Source organism: Pongo abelii, chromosome 19 (assembly GCF_028885655.2).
Source record: "Pongo abelii isolate AG06213 chromosome 19, NHGRI_mPonAbe1-v2.0_pri, whole genome shotgun sequence".
Taxonomy (NCBI): Eukaryota; Metazoa; Chordata; class Mammalia; order Primates; family Hominidae; genus Pongo; species Pongo abelii.
The window spans coordinates 16,713,391-16,734,743 of record NC_072004.2 but is presented as its reverse complement, the minus strand read 5'-3'; the positions used below and the strand labels follow the sequence as shown (position 1 = coordinate 16,734,743).

Sequence of the window (21,353 nt, the reverse complement as noted above, 5' to 3'; positions counted from 1 at the left end):
ATGTGAATTGTTTTTTAAAATACATTCTGATTTTCTTAGCAATTTATACATTTTTAAATGTTCACCTTCCCCCAGTGACCATGACAACATTGGGAAATATGAACAGGCCCATAAAGCATGACACTAGTACACAATTTGCTCAAGTTTATATATTGGGCATCCTAAACTTGAGTGTAGGTATGGGCAACATCAGCCGGTGGAGTGTGAGATGGCAGGGACTATGGTGAGCAGAGGAGTGTGTGCTCATGTGAGCGGGGTGGCGGCTGCTAGATGCATGGCAGGTCGCTGCTGTTGGGGAGTGCTGATTTCATGTTGTTGGTTCTTTCCATTTTTCATGAGAAGCCAGAGGTCTGGAATTTTGGATGAAATTTTCAGTTTAAAAATCACAGCAGCTTATTCAAATATTAAAAAAAATACTCTGTGATCCCAATAAAACATCCTCTAACAGGTAACTAGTTTTTAACCCATGTTAGGATATTTGTGGTAAATTGGGACTGAACAGTTTTAAATGGACTTTGTTCAGATTGTTTTGTTGGTTAGATATAGACAGTTCAGATAAATTTCAACCTGTAAGTCAGTATTAGGTTTCTTTTTTCTTTTCTTTCTAATATAAAATGCTTTGCAAATTTTTATGTTTTTCTTGCACAGGGGCCATGGTAATCTTTGTATCATTTCAATTTTAGTATGTGTGCTGCTGAAGTGAGTACGATATTCAGTTTCTTTATCTGGAAAATCAGCTTTGTAGGTTCCTTTTTCCTTAACTGTCCAAATATTTTATATGGGTTAATATATGTGTGTCCATGTGTCCATGTGTGCATGTGTATGTACATACTAACTTAGAAGAAATTATAGTGATTATATGTTTGAGTCTTAAAAAATGTATTCATTTATCTTTATTTTAAATTGCAATTGCAGAATGTTTCCTATGGACTCAAAGCCTTCACTGTTAAACCCCACTGGATCTATACTAGTCTCATCCCCATTAAAACCAAATCCACTGGATCTGCCACAGCTTCAGCATCGAGCTGCTGTTATCCCACCAATGGTAAGTTTTTATTGTGAGGAAGAAAACTAAAGATGAAAAACTGAGACCTTCATAGACATGTTTCTTCTGTTCTTTAATTGGTTCTTCAGTAAAAAAGTGGTACAAAACATAACATGAAATTAATAATCGTAACCAATTCTAAGTATACAGTTCACTAGTGTTAAGTGTGTTAAGTATATTGACATTGTTTAGAAAATGATCCCCAGGACCTTTTCATCTTTCGAATGCGAAATTAAACAAACAACTCCTCTCTTCCTCCTGCCGCTTGCCACTGGTAACCACTGTTCTGCTTTCTGGTCCTATGAATTTAACACACAGTTTAGATACGAATGAACTGTTCTTTCCCACAATACTTACTATACCAAATGTATGGGTTTTTTCCTCACACCAACAAATTCTCCACCTCTTTGGTCACCAACTAGGTTCCTACAGTTCAGTTCAATTCAGACACCAACTACCCGGCGTAATCGTCTAATACCACAAGTGTAAGGGCTCAGTACCACAAGGCTACCCCCATTTCTGATGCCAGTTTTATAGATATTGAGTCCCCAGGTTACTCACACTTCTGACTAGGCTGCTGACTGGGGATTCCTCCGACTCTCCCCGTCAGGTTCCATAATTTGCTAAAATGCCTCAGAGAACTTAGGAAAGTGCTTTACTTATAATTACTGGTTCATTATAAAGGATATAACTCAGAAACAGCCAAATGGAAGAGATGGATCGGGCAAGGTGTGTAGAAGGGGTGTGGAGCTTCTGTCTCCGCTCTAGGTCTGCCTCTCTCCTAGCAACTCCACGTGTTCACCAATCTGGAAACTCTTTAAACCCCATCGTTTGGGGTTTTTATGAAGGCCTCATTACATAGGTATGAATGATTAAATCATTGGCCATTGGTGATGAGTGCATGAACCTTTAGCCCCTCTCCTCTCCCTGGAGGGTTGGGGGTGGGGTGAGCTGGATGGAGCTGAAAGTTCCAGCCCTTGCTGGGCGTGGTGGTGCCCGCCAGTAGTCCCAGCCCTGTATTCCCAGCTATTTGGGAGGCTGAGGCAAGAGGATTGCAAGTTCAAACCCAGTCTGGACAAAATATTGAGAGACATCCTACCCCAATCCCCAAAGAAGTTCTAGCCTCCTGCCTTGTGGTTTTTTGGGCTGTCAGCCCTTATCCTGAGGCAATCTAGAGGCCCCAGCCAGGAGTCATCTTGTTAGCATACAAAAGACACTCTTACTGCTCTGGAAATTCTAAAGATTTGGAACAAAAAAAGTCTTTGGGAGATGGACCAAATATTTAATTTTTATTGTACCACACTATGTCATATAAATGAAATCATACAGTATTTGTCATTTTGTGATAGGCTTATTTCACTCAGCATAATGTCCTCCAGGTATACTTAGCAGGTGCCAGAATTTCTTTCTTTTTAAAGGCTGAATAATACTCCATTGTATCTGTATACCACATTTTATTCATTCATCCATTCATAGACATTTGGATTGCTTCCACCTCTGGACTATTGTGACTAGTACTTGTATGGTCAGTCCTTGATTTTAGTACCTTGGTTTTTCTTATATCCTCTTGTGCTGGGCTTGGGTTAGGGAGTGCTAAGACATATGGGAGAGAAGGGTAGGAAGATGCTGAGTCTAACTTTGAGTAAACTCTTTGAGATAACCAAAGGTTATATCCTTAGTACATTGCTTTTTCAAATGACTTGTGATGATTGAAACGGTCATTTCCAGTTAAGAAAAAAAAGAAATATAATGCTGTAGCCATAAATATTAGTAAGTCCTGTTTTTGTTTGTAACCACAGCAATAAGGAGCCGTAAAACAGTAGTAGCATTAAGCATGTAATTAGGTTTTGAATATTTAGAATAAATTATAGAGATTATGGCTAACTCCAGTATACAATTTCAAGTCTAGTTTATTTTTATATTTTACCTTAATAATCTACAGATTTCAAGTATATTTTATTTACATTTTACCTTAATCTGTAAAATTTGACTCATTTTTGATACTGAATTCCAATCTTGGGTATTGTTCTTTTCTTTAGTTATTTTCTATTTATTCAAATATTTAAAGCTCTTGCTTTATTCAAAAATGTGTTTTCTGTCTCAAATAATAAGTGGTAAAAGTTTTTAATTGTGTACTTACCACAAAAAGATCATTAAACATTTGTTTATTCACGGACTCATTCAAACGGACACTTATTGAGTGATTAGTTTAAGACAATGTTCTTAATATTGTGGAGAGTATTTATATATTATAGCCTCTGATTTCAAAAAACTTGGGGACTGGTCTGCATAATAAGGCGAGGAGGCTGGGCGTGGTGGCTCACACCTGTAATTCCAACACTTTTGGGAGGCCGAGGTGGGTGGATCACTTGACCGCAGGAGTTCTAAGACCAGCTTGGGCAACATGGCGAAACCCTGTCTCTCCAAAAAAAAAACAACAAAAAAATTAGCTCTGCATGGTGCCATGTGCCTGTGGTTGGGAGGCTGAGGTGGGAGGATTCCTTGAGCTTGAGAGTTTGAGGTTGTGGTGAGGTGAGATGGTGCCACTGCACTCTAGCCTGGGTGAAAAAGCAAGACACTGTCTCAAAAAAAAGACATTAAAAAAAATTATCGTAAAGGTTAAAATGAATTAAAATGCGATGTTCTATTAGGTTAAAAAATACTATGGATGTTTTGGAGAAGAGGGAGTGTCTTCTTAATTAGAAACTTACAGAAGACTCTGCATAAGAAATAATGTTTTCATTGGATCAAAACAGCTCATTTGGCGTTATAGCAAAAGGAGGAAAAGCTATGTTTACATGTAAGACAAAGCACAAAGGCAAGAAAGTTATGGGTTTTAGGATCAGTGAATAATACTACTTACGCTAGGGGAAAAACTATGGAAGTCTTAAGTTACCAGATTCTAAAAAAAGTCAGACCTCTAGGGCTTTCTAGGGATATTTGTTATTCATGAGGTATTTAATCCTGGACTGTGTTCTGGGCTATTTTTTTAAGTATTGGACAAAACAGCTTGGGTTGTTTTCTTCGTAAAGTCAGAGAGACAGAAAAATAAAACAGTTTCAAACTGGCAAATACTGTGTACTGTGAAAGCAGTGAACAGGCCACAATGAGAAGGAAAACAGGGAGGGAATCACCATGTTTTATTGGATGGTTATGGATGGCCTATCTAAGGAACAGTCCATTTCTATCCTAAGGGAATGGCTATGTGAATGAATTGGTTGTGGGAGAGGAGGAGATTGATTAGTCAAGGATGGCTGCCAGGTTTCTGGCTGAAGCACCTGAGGTTCCATGTCTAAAATGGAGAGCAACTGAAGAAGAATGGAGTTTCGAAAATGGGAAGTTCCCGTTAACATAAGTTCTGAGCTTCCTTGAGATATCGCAAATGGAGTTGTTAGGTAGACCATTTTATTTAAGTGTGGAACTTGGAGAAAGTGTCTTGAGGAAGTAGAAAATTTGTGAATCATTAACAAATGGATGACATTTAAATCAACATAAATGGATGTGATCCGCCAGGCATGGTGGCTCATACCTGTAATTCCAGCACTTTGGGAGGCTGAGGCAAGCAGATCACTTGAGGCCAGGAGTTCGAGACCAGCCTGGCCAACATGGCGAAACCCCTTCACTACTAAAAAAAATTGAAAAATTAGCCGGGTGTGGTGGTGCACGCCTGTAATCCCAGCTACTTGGGAGGCTGAGGCAGGAGCATTGCTTGAACCCGGGAGGTGGAGGTTGTAGTGAGCCAAGATTGCACCATTGCACCATTGCACTGCACCATTGCACTGCAGCCTGGGCAACAGAGTGAGACTATGTCTCAAAAAAAAAAGAAAAAAATATATTAATGGATCTGATCCCTGGTGAAAGAGAGATGAGGGATGGGACCTAGGGCCACAAGGGACTTGGCTGCCATAAATTAGAATCAGACACATGTGTTGTAATTTCTGATTTTTGATTTCTCTTATTACAGCTTGTGTGATTTATATTGTGATCAGTTCTGAAAGAAAACTAGGTCTTGCTGTGTTGCCCAGGCTGGAGTGCAGTGGTGCAATCTCAGCCCACTGCAACCTCTGCCTCACAGGCTCAAGTGATTCTCATGTGTCAACCTCCGGAGTCGCTGGGACTACAGGCATGCCTCACCGCACCCAGCTAAATTTTTGTATTTTTGGTAGAGACGAGGTTTCCCCATGTTGGCCAGGCTGGTCTTGAACTCCCGACCTCAGGTGGTCTGCTGCCTCAACCTCCCAAAGTGATGGGATTACAGGCATGAGCCACTGCAATGCCTTAAGCATTATTCTTGAAGATAACTTTGATTAAAAAATGATAAAATCAGTTCAACCAATAACATGACAGAAATAAGCATTACATTACTTGTAACAGATGGCAATTATTACATTGGTTGTTTGCATATTTCAATTTATTTTCTTCCTATAGGTATCCTGCACCCCATGTAACATACCAATTGGAACCCCAGTGAGTGGCTATGCTCTCTACCAGCGACACATTAAAGCAATGCATGAGTCAGCACTCCTGGAGGAGCAGCGGCAGAGACAAGAACAGATAGATTTGGAATGTAGAAGTTCTACAAGTCCATGTGGCACGTCCAAGAGTCCAAACAGAGAGTGGGAAGGTAGGTAAATAGAGCTATCACCAAGAGAACTTTTATGAAGGGAAATAAAGCTAAACCCAAAAGGAGTGTCCATTGTGCTTTGTAAGTTGTCAGCCTCCCAGTTGATTATTATATTTGTCCTTAACAGACACAGTTCCTTAAATTGACCTTAAACTATGAAGAAATGTTAGTAGTATTAACTACTAAAGGATGCCGGTAACATTTGTAATAGCATTCTAGTTCATGTGAATTTTCTGATATTCATCTTTATGCTGGAAGACATTATAAATAAAGTCATGCTTTATGTTCCATTCATCTGAATTTTCAGAGTAAGTGAGAATTGTTGTCCTGTCCTTGAAGCAAATCACCTTCAAATATTACAGTGTAATATTCACATTCTCTGGTAGATGAGAGACACAACTTTGTGTAGTGGATATTTCCAATCAGACGCTGGCTAAGCCTTCACCTTGGCATTTGCCAGCTGTGTGGCCACAGGCAAGTCACTTAACCTTTCATAGCTTTAGTTTTCTCATCTGTAAAATGAAAATAATAGTACATGTCTACCTTGCTGTGGTCGTAAAGTTAAGGAAGGAGCATTCGGTATTGTTATATAACAGGTGGCTCTGTGTTATTTTATGTATAATGTAGCATGTTATTACATATTAATTAGTGTATTAGTACTGTATATACACAGTAGAGACTATGGAGGTACCTGTTTTCATTGTTACATCACTGTTTTTATTTCAAGTGATAGATTTGAGTTGGTCCGTTGCTGTTTTAGTTGGTGTGTGATACACTTTTACTTTCTTTAAAAAAAGAAGGGGTGATTTTTATGTTTTAATACATTCTTCTGACATGGTTAGAAGAATTGGCACATGTTTCTGGTTAAGAATGAGTTTATAGTCTACTTATATGCTATGATATGCTTAGAATATAAGAATACTGAAATAGTCTGAATGATTCAGAAGATTCTTTACAGTACTTTAGCTAAATAAGAGCTATTAGCTTTACAATGCCATGCATTCCAAGGGTTATTTAATATGAAATAGGAACTGTGGTACTTAACTGATCCTGCTGACTCTGCCCAGATCACACCAATATTGAGTTATTAGTTGCCTAATACACTGAACCTCTTATGTTAGAGTTTTAAATTTAAACTTGTTATCTTTTAAACATAAATCTTGTGCTAGGAAAAATGTGAACCAGAATGATAATATCCACCAAGGAATATAAAAGGTGCTAAATGAATATGTCCTTCAATGAAGGTAGAAATATTGATAACTTTTAGGCTTTTACTCTGTTCGGTCTAGGGAATTCTTAATCCCTAGTTCTGTAATTGACACAACATGTACTCAGTAATTACACCTTAAAGGAATGAATTATAAATGAATGACATAATGGAGATATCCTTATCGTGTTTCACCACAGGGTATTAATGGACTTATCGCAGGTGTTTGTCTTTGAACATTCCAGTTATGAGGAAATCTGTCAGTGGAAAATGATACTTCAGAGAATAAAAGTCTCTGGATGTATTCCTCACATTAATTATTTAGGATAGATTTTGTGAAGAAGTAATAAAAGTTAGAAAAATGACATTCAGATGGTATCATTTGTTGAACTTATGCCAAAGCATAACATTATTGTTAGTAATATCTGGGTCATTTTAGTATGGGTATCATAATTTTAAAGCCTCAATATCTTTTATTGATCTGCTTTATAAAATGAGTTGTATTTGGGAAATGAAGAAACTGAACCAGGCTAGAGCCCCAAATTCTGAGACTCCAAACTGTGAATTGTATTTCTCTGTGTTAGTCACATTAATACACGTGGTTTAGATCTCAGTGGTATCCTAATTTTTAATCATAGTTCAGTCATCTTAAAACCAAATTGTAATTATACTTTTGATTAGTATGACATTAAGAATTTTACAGTTTGGTCGAAGGTGATGCTCTACAAAGTAGGGAAAGTTTATCCGAAGGTTGTTTTGTTTTATCTAATCTCCCTAGTGTATTCATCCTGTAATTTGTTTAACAAGTACCAGAAGTCTTTCCTTGAGTCTATCCTGTAGTTCAGTGTATAGGATAACCTTTCAAATAACATTTAAATGTTTGCAGTTAAGATGCTTGTGTCTAGAATGTTTGACAAAAATGGTTTAAATTTAACCTCATTTATAGAATGTGAAGAATAGTGATAGTATGGATTTATGTGTAAAGTATCACCAAATATTGGTATAGTCCACCTGAATTAGGGCCATAGTTTTTACTTTTCCCTTCATGGTCTCTTTTAGCAAGTAACAGGCAGCACTTGTTGTCCAACTATTTGGTTGTATTTATTTCTCTTAATGTGAATGGTATAAATAATTACTGTAGGTATGCCTATTTTAAGTTGCTTAAAGCTTTTCCCATCTGTAGAAGAGGTTGAAAAAAAACCTTAGAGAATTGTTTTCACTTACCAGTAACATTTACACGAGTTGACCTCTGCTTTACTGATAACTTTTAAGCCTCTTTTCTACAGTGAAGGAACTCAAACTTAAGCATATGGAGGTAGAGTTAGAATTGAACTTCTAATGCAAATTTAACAAAATTATCCAATTAAAATAAGAGTTAATGCTTCTATGTAACCGACCCTAGTTTGTTGCATGTTTATTTTGTTGCTGTTGCTGTTTTTCTTTTCCTGCTCTGGGTACATGGTGATTTAAATAGCTGTGTTTAGAACCATCCAAATTTCCATCGTTAAAAAAAAAAAAAAAAAACACACACTACTATGACCAGTGGATTTTTTTTTTTTTTTTTAAACATAGTTATAAACTTACTGGAAATGGTAAAATAATCAGACATTGGATTTTTAATACATTATCATATTAAATTCTCTAGGAAAGAAGTGGTGATTTTCTTTTGGAGTTGGGTTATTTCATAAATCTGTTTTCTCAGTATTAGGATACTTACTCTAATTCATTATATTAATATGTCAAAGAAGGAAAAAGTACCGTCATCTTGATGGATATCCCAGAGACATCTGAAATTCCACACCCAGTCCTTTAGTGAGACACTGTTGCACTGTGGTTTAGAGCTAGCGGTCCGGAATTATACTGCTTTTAAAAAAATCGCTGGTAGACTTTGATTGGGCAATTAGGTGCGGTTTTTCTGAGCCTCAGTTTCCTTATCTGTAAAATGGTATTAATAATCACATTGGTCTTGAGGGCTAAATAGATATTGTATGTAATGCACACTGCCTAGCACTTGAATATCAGTTGATATTTTCGTAGTTGTTTCTGATTTTTAAAAGCACCTTACAAAAGATAGTGTAGTAAGGAAATAAGAGGTTTAGGTATTTGAAGGGAAAAGACAAATTATTTACAGGATAAGATTATTCACCTAGAAAGCCTAAAAGAATCAACTTAAAAGTTATTAGAGCTAAAAGGAAAGTTCATTAGGTTTTTCAGAAAAAATTATTACACAGAAATCCACATCTTTCCTGTATGTCTGCAGTAATCAGGTTTATTTATATAAACTCATATATATGAAAGAGATGGTTTTCTTACCAATATGACATATCTAGGAATAATTTTTAACAAGCAATGTATGGAACTATCTGACAAAAACAAGATTTCTCAACTAGAAAACTCATTAGTATAAAATGTCAAGTCACCTGTGTTTATTCATAAATTTAATACAAGTCTAATGAAAATTCCAGTTATTCTTTGTTTTGAGAGGAAGTACTTAAAATGATTTTAAATTTAGATTTACTTGGAAAGATAAATGGATACAACTAGGTAATGAAAATAATAAATAAAATGAGTGGGAATTTATTCTGACAGACATTAAAATGGTACAAATCTAAGTGGTCAGGGTTACAAATGAGTTTTACTTTGTGCTTTTTTGATTTTCAAAAATTACAGATGTTCCATTTTAAAAAGAAACTATATATTTTAAAGTCGTAATATGACTGCATTTCTGGTGTGCCCTTTAAAATATTTAAAGTTTCTTTATGCTTTATGTGGAGGTAACTTACATGATAAGTAATTTTCATTAGTATTATTGTAGTTATATTCATGGTTTTTATATACTTATGTAGGATTTTTGGATTAGTTTGATCTGCATCTTTTGAAAGGCTTCTTCCATTTCTTAATTAAATATATTTCTGTGACTATTAGCAAGGAGTGAGCTTCAACAGGCTAATTATAAGACTTGCGAAATCCTCGCAAAGCTGATAACCTCCAGTCAGGCCAGATTTGAATTAACAGAATTGCTTGATAATCTGATGTTTGCCTCTTGTGATTTTATTGCTTGTGAAAACACTTGATTCTCCTTAAGAGGAAAGAGAAGTTCTTGTTCCTTTAAAGGGAAAACTCGTAAGTGAATTTTTGAGGATACACAGAAGATTTAGATTTACAGGATTTCTTAACTTCTCTGTGGGTGGATTTTGCCCCCAGGAGTTTTAGACTTTAATATTAGTTTATAGTCGGATCCGCCCCTGGATGGTGTGGGCTTGGTCCTTTCACACTTACTATTTTAATTTGGGGTTCTTCCTTTATTTTGATAACTTTAACTTTCATAGGAAAATCAGTCGCCTATATGCCTTATGCTGAGGTCAAACGTGCTCTAGAACAGAAAGCACAGATGCACAATACTGCAGCAAGGTCAGCCTCACCGTGTAGGCTTTCTCCAAGAGAAGTCAGTAAAGCCGCTCCACAGCCTGATATGAGTGCAGCCCGCTATAGTGTCCCGCCAGGTAAATATCACTCCTCTGTGCAGTGACTGCTGGCCATCCACCCACAGATGTTCCACGTGAGTGGTTTAATCTCGTGAATGAACTGCTCTTCCAGGACATGTCCTTGCTGTTTCAGAATGACTTTGTTTCTCTGCGTTCCATCATCAGTTGTATTTAGTTGAGTTCACTGGGCCACTGGGAAATTTGTGTTCACACATTTATACTGTGACATTGACTGGCTCTTCCTTTAAGAAGAGTACATGAATTTGTAAAAGTCTTGAGATCTCCCTATCCCCAAAATTCAAGTGTTCTGTGAGAGCCGGAATCAGTAAATGTTTCTCAGAATATGCAAGATGCAAAAAGGATGTATAACTGGTTGTCAGTCATGTCTGTGCATTCTATGAAGTAGTGTTATCAGCTGTTTTTAAGAAGTACCCTAAGAGTGATAGCGAGAGAGAAAAAATTTTTGAAGACTGATGTTTGCTATGCTAAGCAGAAGAAGTTTGAAATGAGCATCAGCTTGAAAGCTCTGGTTTGAAAGGGAGTTGAATATTTCAACCCCACAAATAGTATTTGTGACTTAAATATGTATACAGGCTTACGTGAATGAGAAATTTAAAATAGAAGTGTTCATTGTTGGTGTCATCTTACATTTCTTAATTAGTGATTTAAAAATTCAGGAATGACTGAGAGAGGTAACATGCTGTAAACTAGGAAATGGACTATTTTAAAATCATTTTTCTTTCCTTTTAAAAGTCCTTCAGCCTGCTCCACATCAAGTGATAACTAATCTGCCTGAAGGCGTTCGGCTTCCCACAACTCGACCAACCAGGCCGCCGCCCCCTCTCATCCCGTCATCCAAAACCACAGTGGCTTCAGAAAAACCATCTTTTATAATGGGAGGCTCCATCTCACAGGTGAAACGACTTCTCTTTACAGTAGATTTCTTGTTGAATATGGCTTTGTTAAAACTTGTCCCTCCTTCTTGCACTGATTTGTCAGAGTTCTAATAAATAATAATCTGTCTGAATATGAAATTTCAAGAGATAATGACCAGAAAATGCAGCAGTCACTGTACTCTTGCCACAAATCAGAATTTTCAATGAGTTATGTACCCAGATTGAGTGGTCATAGCATACCACCCATTTAATTACACTTGGCACTTGGCATACCACCTGGTTTAATTTACATCACTCTAAACTTACCAAGTTTTAAACTTAGTTTCAAACAGTAGAATATTTGTTCACTAACATATGGTAAAGGCTCTAAATATTAAATTGTAGGTGGTTAGTGTTATAATTTATTCTGACTTTGGCCACTAAATCTTTTTTCTGGTTCATTACTTTTTAAAAAATTGAGATATGGTCTGGTCTTCACAGTTCCATCAGTTTTGACTAACTGTACATCAGTGGTGACACCCCTGTCAACTTATTGAACACTTCCGTCACTTCAGAAAGTTTTCTCATGTTCCTTCCCAGGCCATCTCCCCTTCCACTGCCTGAAGCAACCACTATTCGACTCCCTGTTGTAGATTAGTTTTACCTTTTCTAGAACTTCCTGTGAATGGAATCAAACATGGTGTACTCTTTTGTGTCTGTCTTTAACCCAGCATAATGGTTTTAGGGAATTCATCCAGGGTTTTATGTAATCACTAGTTTCTTCCTTTTTATTGCTGAGTAATACCAGTTTGTTTATCCATTCTCCTGTTGATGAAAACCTGAGCTATTTCCAGTTTTTGGCAGCTATGCATAAAGCTGGGCATTCTTGTAATGGGTTCTTTGTGGACATATGTGTTTATTTTTCTTGTACAATTACCTGGGAGTGGAATTACTAGGTTTATGTATGTTTTATACTTTTCCAGAATGGTTCTACAATTTTATGCTGCCACTAGCAATGTACGAGACGTGATTGCTCCATTTGCTGTTGTCAAGTCTTGGTCATTTTAGTCATACTTGGTGTGTAATAATATCTTATTGTGGTTGTATTTTACATTTCCCTGACAACAAACAATGTTGGTCACTTTTCATGTGCTTATTGGCCATTTGTACACCTATGAAGTGACTATTTAAGTCTGATTATCTGTTTCTACTGGGTCTTTTTGATACTGTGTTGTGGGTCTTTATTATGGTTGAAAGTTCTCTGTTAGATATATGTATTACAAATATTTTCTCTGTTTTTTGTCTGTTTATTTTCTTACTGGTATTTTGATGAGAAGTTTCAAATTTTTATATAGTCTAAATATATATACACACTTTTTTCTCCTATGATTAGTTTTATTTTGCTGAGAAATCTTTGCCTGCTCCAAGGTTGTGAGATATTTGCCTGTTTTCTTCTGAAAGCTTTATAATTTTGGCTTTTATATTGAGGCCTGTGACCAGTCTTAAATTAATTTTTGTGTATAGTATGAGGTCAGGATTAACATTCATCTTTATTTAAATTTCTAGTTGAAAAATAGCACCAGTTGAAAATTCTTTTACTCATTTGATCGCTTTAGTTCCTTTGTTAGAAATCATTTGACAGTATATATGGGTCTGTTTCTGCACTGTCTCCATGCTGTTCCACTGATCTACTTGTTCATCCTTTTGTCAGTACCACAGTCTTGATTACTATAGCTTTATTGTGAGTCCTGAAATCATGTAGTATAAGTCTTCAGTGTTTTTGTTTTTCAAGATTGTTTTGGCTATTTGATGTCTTTTGCATTTTCATATAAATTATATAATCAGCTTATCAATGTCTGTCTCCCCCCTTTTTTTTGGTTCCTAAGTTTTATTCAAGAACTCATACAAAACATTCCAGGTAAATGGGTTTTAATCCTCATCTTCCTTCTCTTCTTTGTCCTGGTTAATTTGGAAGTAACATAATCCGAAATTCTCTTTGCTATTAGCAGCTATGCACGACCAATCACATAGCTTATTCTTCAGATATTTTTTGATGAGCTATTTCAAATACCCTTTGGAAAAAGGCACCTCAGAAGTTACGGTGCTTGTGTTCTTGCTCCTTTCAATAGTTACTACCCCTCCACCAAGATTCCCAGCTTTTCCATTCACTTTAATTCTGTCTTGGAGAAACTGCTCACAATTGGCAGCATCATCTACGGGGTAGGTCCAGTCAAGGGTATACTTCAGAACCTGCTTTTTTTCTTTTTTTGCCCCCACTTTTTCATGGGCACCTGGCAGCAGCAGAGGCAGAAACAATCTGTCAGTCTACTTAAAGAAAAAAAATTCTGCTGGGATCTCTTCTCTTCTCTTTTTTTTTCTTTTCTTTCGCCACTTCATTTATTTTATTTGCAGGAGTTGAAACATGTTTTAAAGGAGATTTTTATTTTTCCCCCCAAACATGAATCATTTAAGTAAAACCAACTTAACTATAGAAATGTAGCAAAGTAAGGGGAAAGTAGCACAAACCACCCAAGAGGCAAAGGTTGTGGGGAAGAGGTGGGTGCAGTGAGCATATTATATATGCATAAATGCTTTATGATTCACTTGCTCAGCACTGCCTCCCCAGAAGGCGAGCACAGGGAACCATTTTAAGAGGATGTTTCCCCCAAACATCTGAGAATGCTTCAAATTATAGTTTAAGGTTTAAAAGACCAAAAAAAAGAAAAAAAAAAAGACCATGAACCACCCATCTGCTGGAACTTTTGTTGGGATTGTATTAAATCTATAGATCAATTTGAGGTAGAAATGGAAATCTTAACATCGAATCTTCTAATCTGTGAACTTGTATATCTTTTATCTATATCTCTCAGCAGCACTTTAAAGTTTTCACTTTAGAGATTTGTACATGTTTTGTTTGATTTATATTTGGCTATTTTATTCCATTAAATTTTGGGTTTTTTTTTTTTTTTTGGACAAAGTCTTGCTTTGCAGTAGTGTGATCATAGCTCACGGTAGCCTCCAACTCCTGGGCTCAAGCGATCCTCCCACTTCAGCCTTCCAAGTGGCTAGGAATTTTTTTTTTTCCTTTTTTTGAGACAGAGTCTTGCTGTGTTGCCCAGGCTGGAGTGCAGTGACGCAATCTCAGCTCACTGCAACCTCCACCTCCCAGGTTCAAACAATTCTCCCGCCTCAGCCTCCCAAGTAGCTGGGACTACAGGCGCACGCCACCCCGTCTGGCTAATCTTTTTGTATTTTTAGTAGAGACGGGGTTTCACCATGTTGGCCAGGATGGTCTTGATACAGGAATACTGAATAGTGAATTGGTGAACATGGACATGAATTTCTTGTTGCTCATCTTAGAAGGAAGGCATTCAGTATTTTACTGTTAGGCAAAATGTTAAGTTTTTCATGGATGTCTTTCATCAGATTAAAGATGTTTCCTTCCGTTCTTAGTTTGCTGAGACCCACCCCCACCCCTAGTTCTTATACTTTTTTAGCTCCAGAATTTCTATTTTGTTCTTTTTAATGATTTCTTTCTCTTTGTTGGTATTCTCTATCTGGTGAAATATCATTCTTGTACTTTCTTCTTTTTTTTCTTTTTCTCTCTCCTAGAACAATTCTGTTGCTCGGGCTGGAGTGCAGTGGCACGATCTTAACTCACTGTAGCATCAGTCTCCTGGGCTCAAGCAATCCTGCCTCAGCATCCTGAGTAGCTGGAACTACAGGCATGCACCACTATGCCTGGCTTTTAATTTTTTTTTTATTTTTTATGGAGACAGAGTCTTAATATACTGTTAAGGCTGGTCTCAGACTCTTGGCCTCAAGTGATCCTCCTGCCTGGGTTTCCCAAAGTGTAAGGATTAAAGAAGGCAGGCCACTGCACCTGGCCTCCTTTAATTTAGACATGGTTTATTTTAGTTCTTGGAATACATTTATAATAGCTGATTTAAAGTCTTTATTCCTGAGCCCAAAGCTCAGGAATATTTTCTGTTCCCTGCTCTGTTTCATATGTATGGCTCACACTTTCATGTTTCTTTGCGTATCTTATAATTTTTGGTCAAAAACTGGACATTTTGTATAATGTAGCAACTCTGGAACTTGGATCCCCCCCGCCCCCACTTTTCAGAGCTTGTTGTTTCTTTTGGCTGTTATTATTTGCTTAGTGACTTTTCTTAACTAATTCTGTAAAGTCTGTATTATTTGTTGTGTGTAGCCACTGAAGTCTGATTAACTTAGTGATCAGCTTATGCTTAGACAGAGATTTCCTTAAATGTCTAAAATCAGTAAAATCAGTCTTTGCTGAGGGGCGCTCTTTGTGTGTTGGGCACTTGACAGCTTTGCCTTAGTCTTTACTTCTTGGCGTGCAGAGCCTTAAGGGCAGCCTGAGTTGAGAGCAATGGGGCCTTCCCATGTCTTTCCTAGGCATGTTCATAGCCTTGCACATGCATGTAGCATTCTAGGTTCTAGGGAATATGTTGGAGCTTTTCAGACCCCATGAACATCTCATTCCCTGGCTTTTCCTTTTAAGTGTTTTGGTTAGCCTGTTGTTTACCCTGGCTGTTATCTACTGTCTCAGGCAGTGGAGAAGTTAATCAGTTGCCTCTGATTGTTTTTGACAAGCCTGCACCTCCTCTCCCACTCCAGTCAGGTCAGATAAAGACAGCTTTGTGAATGGAGTCTCCCAGAGAACCAACAGACAAGTCAAACAATGACAGTTACCTGGGAATGAGGCTATTAAGGAGCTCCAGCCTTGCTCTTTCCCTTCTAGTGGCTACCAGGCAGCTGGTTTGCACTATGATTGAGCGCTTTTGGTTTTCAACACTACCATAGAGCTTGATCAGGAGAATGAGGATGGAACAAGTTAAAATGCCACAAAGCCCATTGTTTTTACCTAGATTCAGCTTTTTTTTTTTTCTTTTTTAAATAAATGTTTCCAGATTTCTACAAGCCTTTGGTTAATTTCCAGGGTTCTTTAAAAGTCAAGTCTTACATTGCTTGAGACTGGGAGGTGGAGGTTGCAGTGAGCTGAGATTGCTCCACTGCACTCCAGCCTGGGTGATAGAGCAAATCTCTATCTCAAAAAAAAAAAAAAAAAAAAAAAAAAAAAAAGAAAAGAAAAGAAATAAAAGATTGATTCTTAAAATTTTTCCAGGTTTTCTTGTTGCTTTTATGGAAGAGAGTTTTTGGAAGTCCTTATTACTTTGCTGTATTTGCTGATACCACTCTCCATAGCATTTTTAGTTGGAATGAATATTAATAATAGTAGCTTACATTTTGATTGCAACATATAAGTGCTTTATTTATGTAATTTATTAATAGTAAATACTATTTACATGTAATGTATGGTAATTTTAGAAGACATATCCTACTCCCTTTAAATTTTTTTTATATTTAAGCAATCCATGATGAAGATTTTCTTGTTTTACAAAAACTATTCTTAGTTTTGGGTAGAAAGGGTATAATTTTTTTTTTTAAACAGAAATGGGAATGCTGACTTTGTGAAATTGACCTTGTGAAAAAACAATGTTTGTTTAATCTTTAAATTTTTTTTTTTTTTTCTTAGGGAACACCAGGCACTTATTTGACTTCTCATAATCAGGCTTCCTACACTCAAGAAACACCCAAGCCCTCAGTGGGATCTATCTCTCTTGGACTGCCACGGCAACAGGAATCTGCCAAATCAGGTCAGTGAGTTAATACAGTCATAATGCATCTACGTTTGTAGCATCACAGCCAGTAATTTAGTACTGGATTGCTTCATGTTTCTCTGTCTTTCCACAGCTACTTTGCCCTACATCAAGCAGGAAGAATTTTCTCCCCGAAGCCAAAACTCACAACCTGAGGGTCTGTTGGTCAGGGCCCAACATGAAGGTGTAGTCAGAGGTAAAATATGCTTGTTGGCAGAAATGTTAAACTTTTGTCCCCAATAAATTTATTAAAGTAAGTTATTAATATATTTTAATGGTGGGCTTTTTTAACTGTAGTCTTTAAATTCTAAATTTGTTTTCTTTCCACGTAAAAGTCATTTTAAAACCTTGAAGTTCCATCTTTCAGCAGTTCTTTAGTATTATTTTGGAAGTACATTTTAATAAAACAAACATGATGGGTTTTGTGCTGCTTTTTTCTTTTCTTCTTAGTTGAGTACTCTCCCAAGTAGGGGCTGTTTTTTTGTGTTTTGGGGCAGGGGCTGGGGGTGTAATTTGCTAATAGCTTTGTTTGTATTCAGGTACCGCAGGAGCCATACAAGAAGGAAGTATAACTCGGGGAACTCCAACCAGCAAAATTTCAGTGGAGAGCATTCCATCCCTGCGGGGCTCTATCACTCAGGTTAGTCACGATCATCTCTGATATACTCAACAGCAGCTCAGGAAAAAATGATAAATAATTCTTAGCACTTTGGCTATTTTGTGGCTTAAGTTCGTTTTTCTGCATTATGGGACTGGGTCTCAATGGTAGTAAAACCTAGATCTGCAAACTGTCTCCACAGAGACATTAATGTGATCATTTTGACTGCAAGCTATATTATGTATACTTTGGTTCATTTGAAAAGGTCACTTATTTGCAAACTGGAAAAAGAAATATGTTCTAATTGATGCACCTCTTATTGTCTTCCTGGAAAAGCTTTTACCGTGTGTTTAGCCTAAATAGAAATTGAGAAGAAAATCATTATGAATTATTTGCTTACTTTTGCCCTGGTGGAGAGGTAGTTCTAGAATCTCAGTATGTGAGCTGCCTTGTTAGAATCTAATGCTAAACCAGGAAATGTGGATGGCATTAACAAAAGCACCAGAAACCTTCCAATTTTGGGCTAAATAAATCACCAATTTTGATTAATAAAATTTCTCTCAGTTAGTTGTTAATTTTAACTTGATATTTTAAAAGTTCTTAGCCTCTTTATGTATACGCGTAAGAGGGAAAATTCTGTTTTGGGAAATCATTGTAAACAGAAACCTGTGCCTTGCATTTTCTAAAGTGTTCATTCATTGTCACAAGTTTTGTCTTTGCCGAATTGCTATCCTATAAGACAGTTGTTCTCGAAGTATGATCCCGACACCAGTAGCATCAGAATCACCTAGAAAATTGCTACACATATAAGTTTTCAGAGCTTACCGCAGATTTACTGAAACCCAACCCTCGTTGGTGGGGACTGGCAGTCTGTGTTTTCCCAAGCCCTTCGCTGATTCAGCTAGGGCTTTGCTGGCCAAGTGTGGTTTGTGCACCAAAGCATTGGCATCACTGGGAAGCTTGCTAGAATAATGCAGAAATGTCAGTCCCCACTCTAGATCATGTGAATTAAAATCCTCATTTTAATGAGGTTCCCAGGTGATTTCTTTCTGAAATGTAGTTTACATACTACTTCCTTGAGTGGTTAAGTTAAAAACAGAAGAAAAGAAAGTTACATACTGACTCTTAAAATCTCTCTTTTTAGGCCAGGCGTGGTGGCTCACGCCTGTAATCCCAGCACTTTGGGAGGCCAAGGCGAGTGGATCACGAGGTCAGGAGTTTGACACCAGCCTGACCAACATGGTGAAACCCCGTCTCTACTAAAAATACAAAAATTAGGCGGGCATAGTGGTGTGCGCCTGTAATCCCAGCTACTCAGGAGGCTGAGGCAGGAGAATCACTTGAACCTGGGAGGCGGAGGTTGCAGTGAGCTGAGATTGTGCTACTGCACTCCATCCAGCCTGGGTGGCAGAGCAAGACTCCGTCTCAAAAAAAAAAGTCTTCTTTTCTATTGGCTCAGTGTGTTTCTGTTTTAACAGCAAGTTAATACTTTAATATGGACAGAGGGAAGTAAATGGGCCTGTATGTATTATTCTTTCTCTTCACTCTGGCATCCAAACTGTGGGAAGAAAGAGTATGAACTGGGCCAAAGGGGACTAAATTTTATCTGTTTAAAATCTGTTTGTGCATTTGACATGAGTACTTCTGAAGTGGGTGTTAAGGATTTCTAGACACTTACTAATGAGTTCACTTAATGACTGGACAAGTAAATGTATGTCTCTTATCGCTTTTCTTAAGCATATGGTATCAGATTGTGCTCTCTAGGGTTTTAGCAGTCCTCAGAGTATAGTGGTGACCCTAAATGTGTGAGTAAACTCAGTCTAGGCCTCTAACTCCTATTTTATGCCAAGCTACTCTCTCTTGCAAAATGCTCTACGTATTAGGTTCTATGAACAATTTTCCTTGAAGGAAGGGCTTGCTGCTTAAAGGAAGGGTAAAAAGAATCATGGTCATTGGCAACCCCAGAGGAGGATTGATGATGGTGAAAATATAGATAACCTGACCTAAACTGAATCAGTGTCACAACACGGAGGCATCCAAAGGCCTAACAATCTAGTAGTCAGTTTGATATTTGAAAGTTATTTTTCCCTCATATCACAATTTGAGAGAAAGTTGTAGTACTCTAAATTTAAAACTTACTTTATCATCTTATTTTTATTAGAAAATTTATATTAGGTTGGTGCAAAGATGTGATTTCAGACTGTGAATTTTAAATCATTATAACTAGGCTCAAACACATCTTTATCAAAATAGGAACCATTACAATCAACACATTTTTGCCAATGAGAAATAATCTTGTTTATTCCTGTAGCATAAAAATACATGCTTTGAGATTCGACAAACTCTTAGAAAGCATTTTCTTTCTCTTTTCTCTTCCTCCCTTCCTTTTCTTTCCCCTCCCCTCCCCTCCCCTCCCCCTCCTCCTCTCCCTTCTCCTCTCCTCTCCTCCCTTCTCCTCTCCTTCCCTTTCCTTACCTTTCCTTTCCTTCCTTTTTGCTTGCTTTCTTTTTTGACAGAGTCTTGCTCTGTTGCCCAGGCTGGAGCGTGGAGTACAGTGGTGCCATCTCAGCTCACTGCAACCTCTGCCTCCAGGGTTCAAGTGATTCTCCTGCCTCAGCCACCCAAGTAGCTGGAATTACAGGTGTGCGCAGCCCTACCTGGCTAATTTTTGTATTTTTAGTAGAGATGGGGTTTCACCATGTTGGCCAGGCTGGTCTTGAACCCCTGGCTTCAGGTGATCCGCCCGTCTCGGCCTCCCAAAGTGCTGGGATTACAGGCGCAAGCCACTACACCCAGCCATGGAAGGCATTCTGCTGGTTGTGGAAGAATTTTCCCTGCATAAAGTTGTCGAGATGCTTGAATAAGTGGTAGAGAGAGAGGTCAGGTGAATATGGCAGATGAGGCAAAACTTCGTAGCCCAATTCATTCAATTTTTGAAGCATTGGTTGTGTGACACAGGTGTTGTCGTGGAGAATTGGGCTATTTCTGTTGACCAGTGCTGGCTGCAGGCATTGCAGTTTTCAGTGCATCTCATTCATTTGCTGAGCATACTTGACATATGGTAATGGTTTTGCCGGGATTTGGAAAGCTGTAGTGGCTCAGACTGGCAGCAGACTACCTTTTTTTGGTGCAAGTTTGGCTTTGGGAAGTGTTTTGGAGCTTCTTCTCAGTCCAGCCACTGAGGTGGTTGTCGCTAGTTTTTGTATAAAATCTACTTTTCATCGGATGTCATGATCCAATTGAGAAATGGTTTGTTGTTGCCTAGAATAAGAGAAGACACTTCAAAAAGACAGTTTTAAAAATTTTCGCTCAGCTCATGAGGCACCCACTTACTGAGCTTTTTCACCTTTCCAGTTTGTTTCAAATGCCAAACAACCATAGAATGGTTGACGTTGAGTTCTTTGGCAACTTCTCGTGTAGTTGTAAGACGATCAGCATCAATGATTGCTCTCAGTTGGTTGTTGTCAACTTCCGATGGCCAGCCACTATGCTCCTCATCTTCAAGGCTCTTGTTTCCTTTGTAAAACTTCTTGAACCACCACTGCACTGTATGCTTGTTAACAGTTCCTGGGCCAAATGCATTGTTGATGTTATGAATTGTCTCTGCTGCTTTACGACCCATTTTGAACTTGAATAAGAAAATCACTTGAATTTGCTTTTTGTATAACATAATTTTCATCGTCTAAAATAAATATAAAACAGCAAGTAATAAGTCATTAACAAAAAACAAAGTGACAAATGCACATTAAAATGATATATTACATAACTACATTCAAAAGAAAACAAGAACTTAACCACATTTATTTAAGAATGTATTCCAGTATCAAACGGC

At 37.6% G+C, this 21,353-nt stretch overlaps 1 protein-coding gene and 1 non-coding gene across 21 annotated transcripts in view; one reads left to right on the top strand and one right to left on the bottom strand.

Moving 5' to 3' along the window:
* NCOR1 (nuclear receptor corepressor 1) overlaps positions 1 to 21,353 on the top strand; it is a 185,405-nt gene that overhangs the window by 118,096 nt on the left and 45,956 nt on the right. For 14 of the 20 annotated variants that reach the window (XM_054536273.2, XM_054536269.2, XM_054536266.2 and 11 more), the window contains 7 exons: positions 916 to 1,045; positions 5,474 to 5,669; positions 10,206 to 10,379; positions 11,115 to 11,275; positions 16,800 to 16,920; positions 17,018 to 17,119; positions 17,463 to 17,563. In XM_054536273.2, the coding sequence (XP_054392248.2) occupies positions 916 to 1,045; positions 5,474 to 5,669; positions 10,206 to 10,379; positions 11,115 to 11,275; positions 16,800 to 16,920; positions 17,018 to 17,119; positions 17,463 to 17,563 (985 nt within the window). The remainder of the gene's footprint in view (positions 1 to 915; positions 1,046 to 5,473; positions 5,670 to 10,205; positions 10,380 to 11,114; positions 11,276 to 16,799; positions 16,921 to 17,017; positions 17,120 to 17,462; positions 17,564 to 21,353) is intronic. The other 6 variants (XM_063718396.1, XM_054536276.2, XM_054536277.2 and 3 more) reach the window with 1 other exon arrangement.
* Positions 604 to 707, bottom strand: LOC112129759 (U6 spliceosomal RNA). Its single transcript, XR_002912113.1, has one exon. It is a non-coding gene; the product is annotated as a U6 spliceosomal RNA (small nuclear RNA).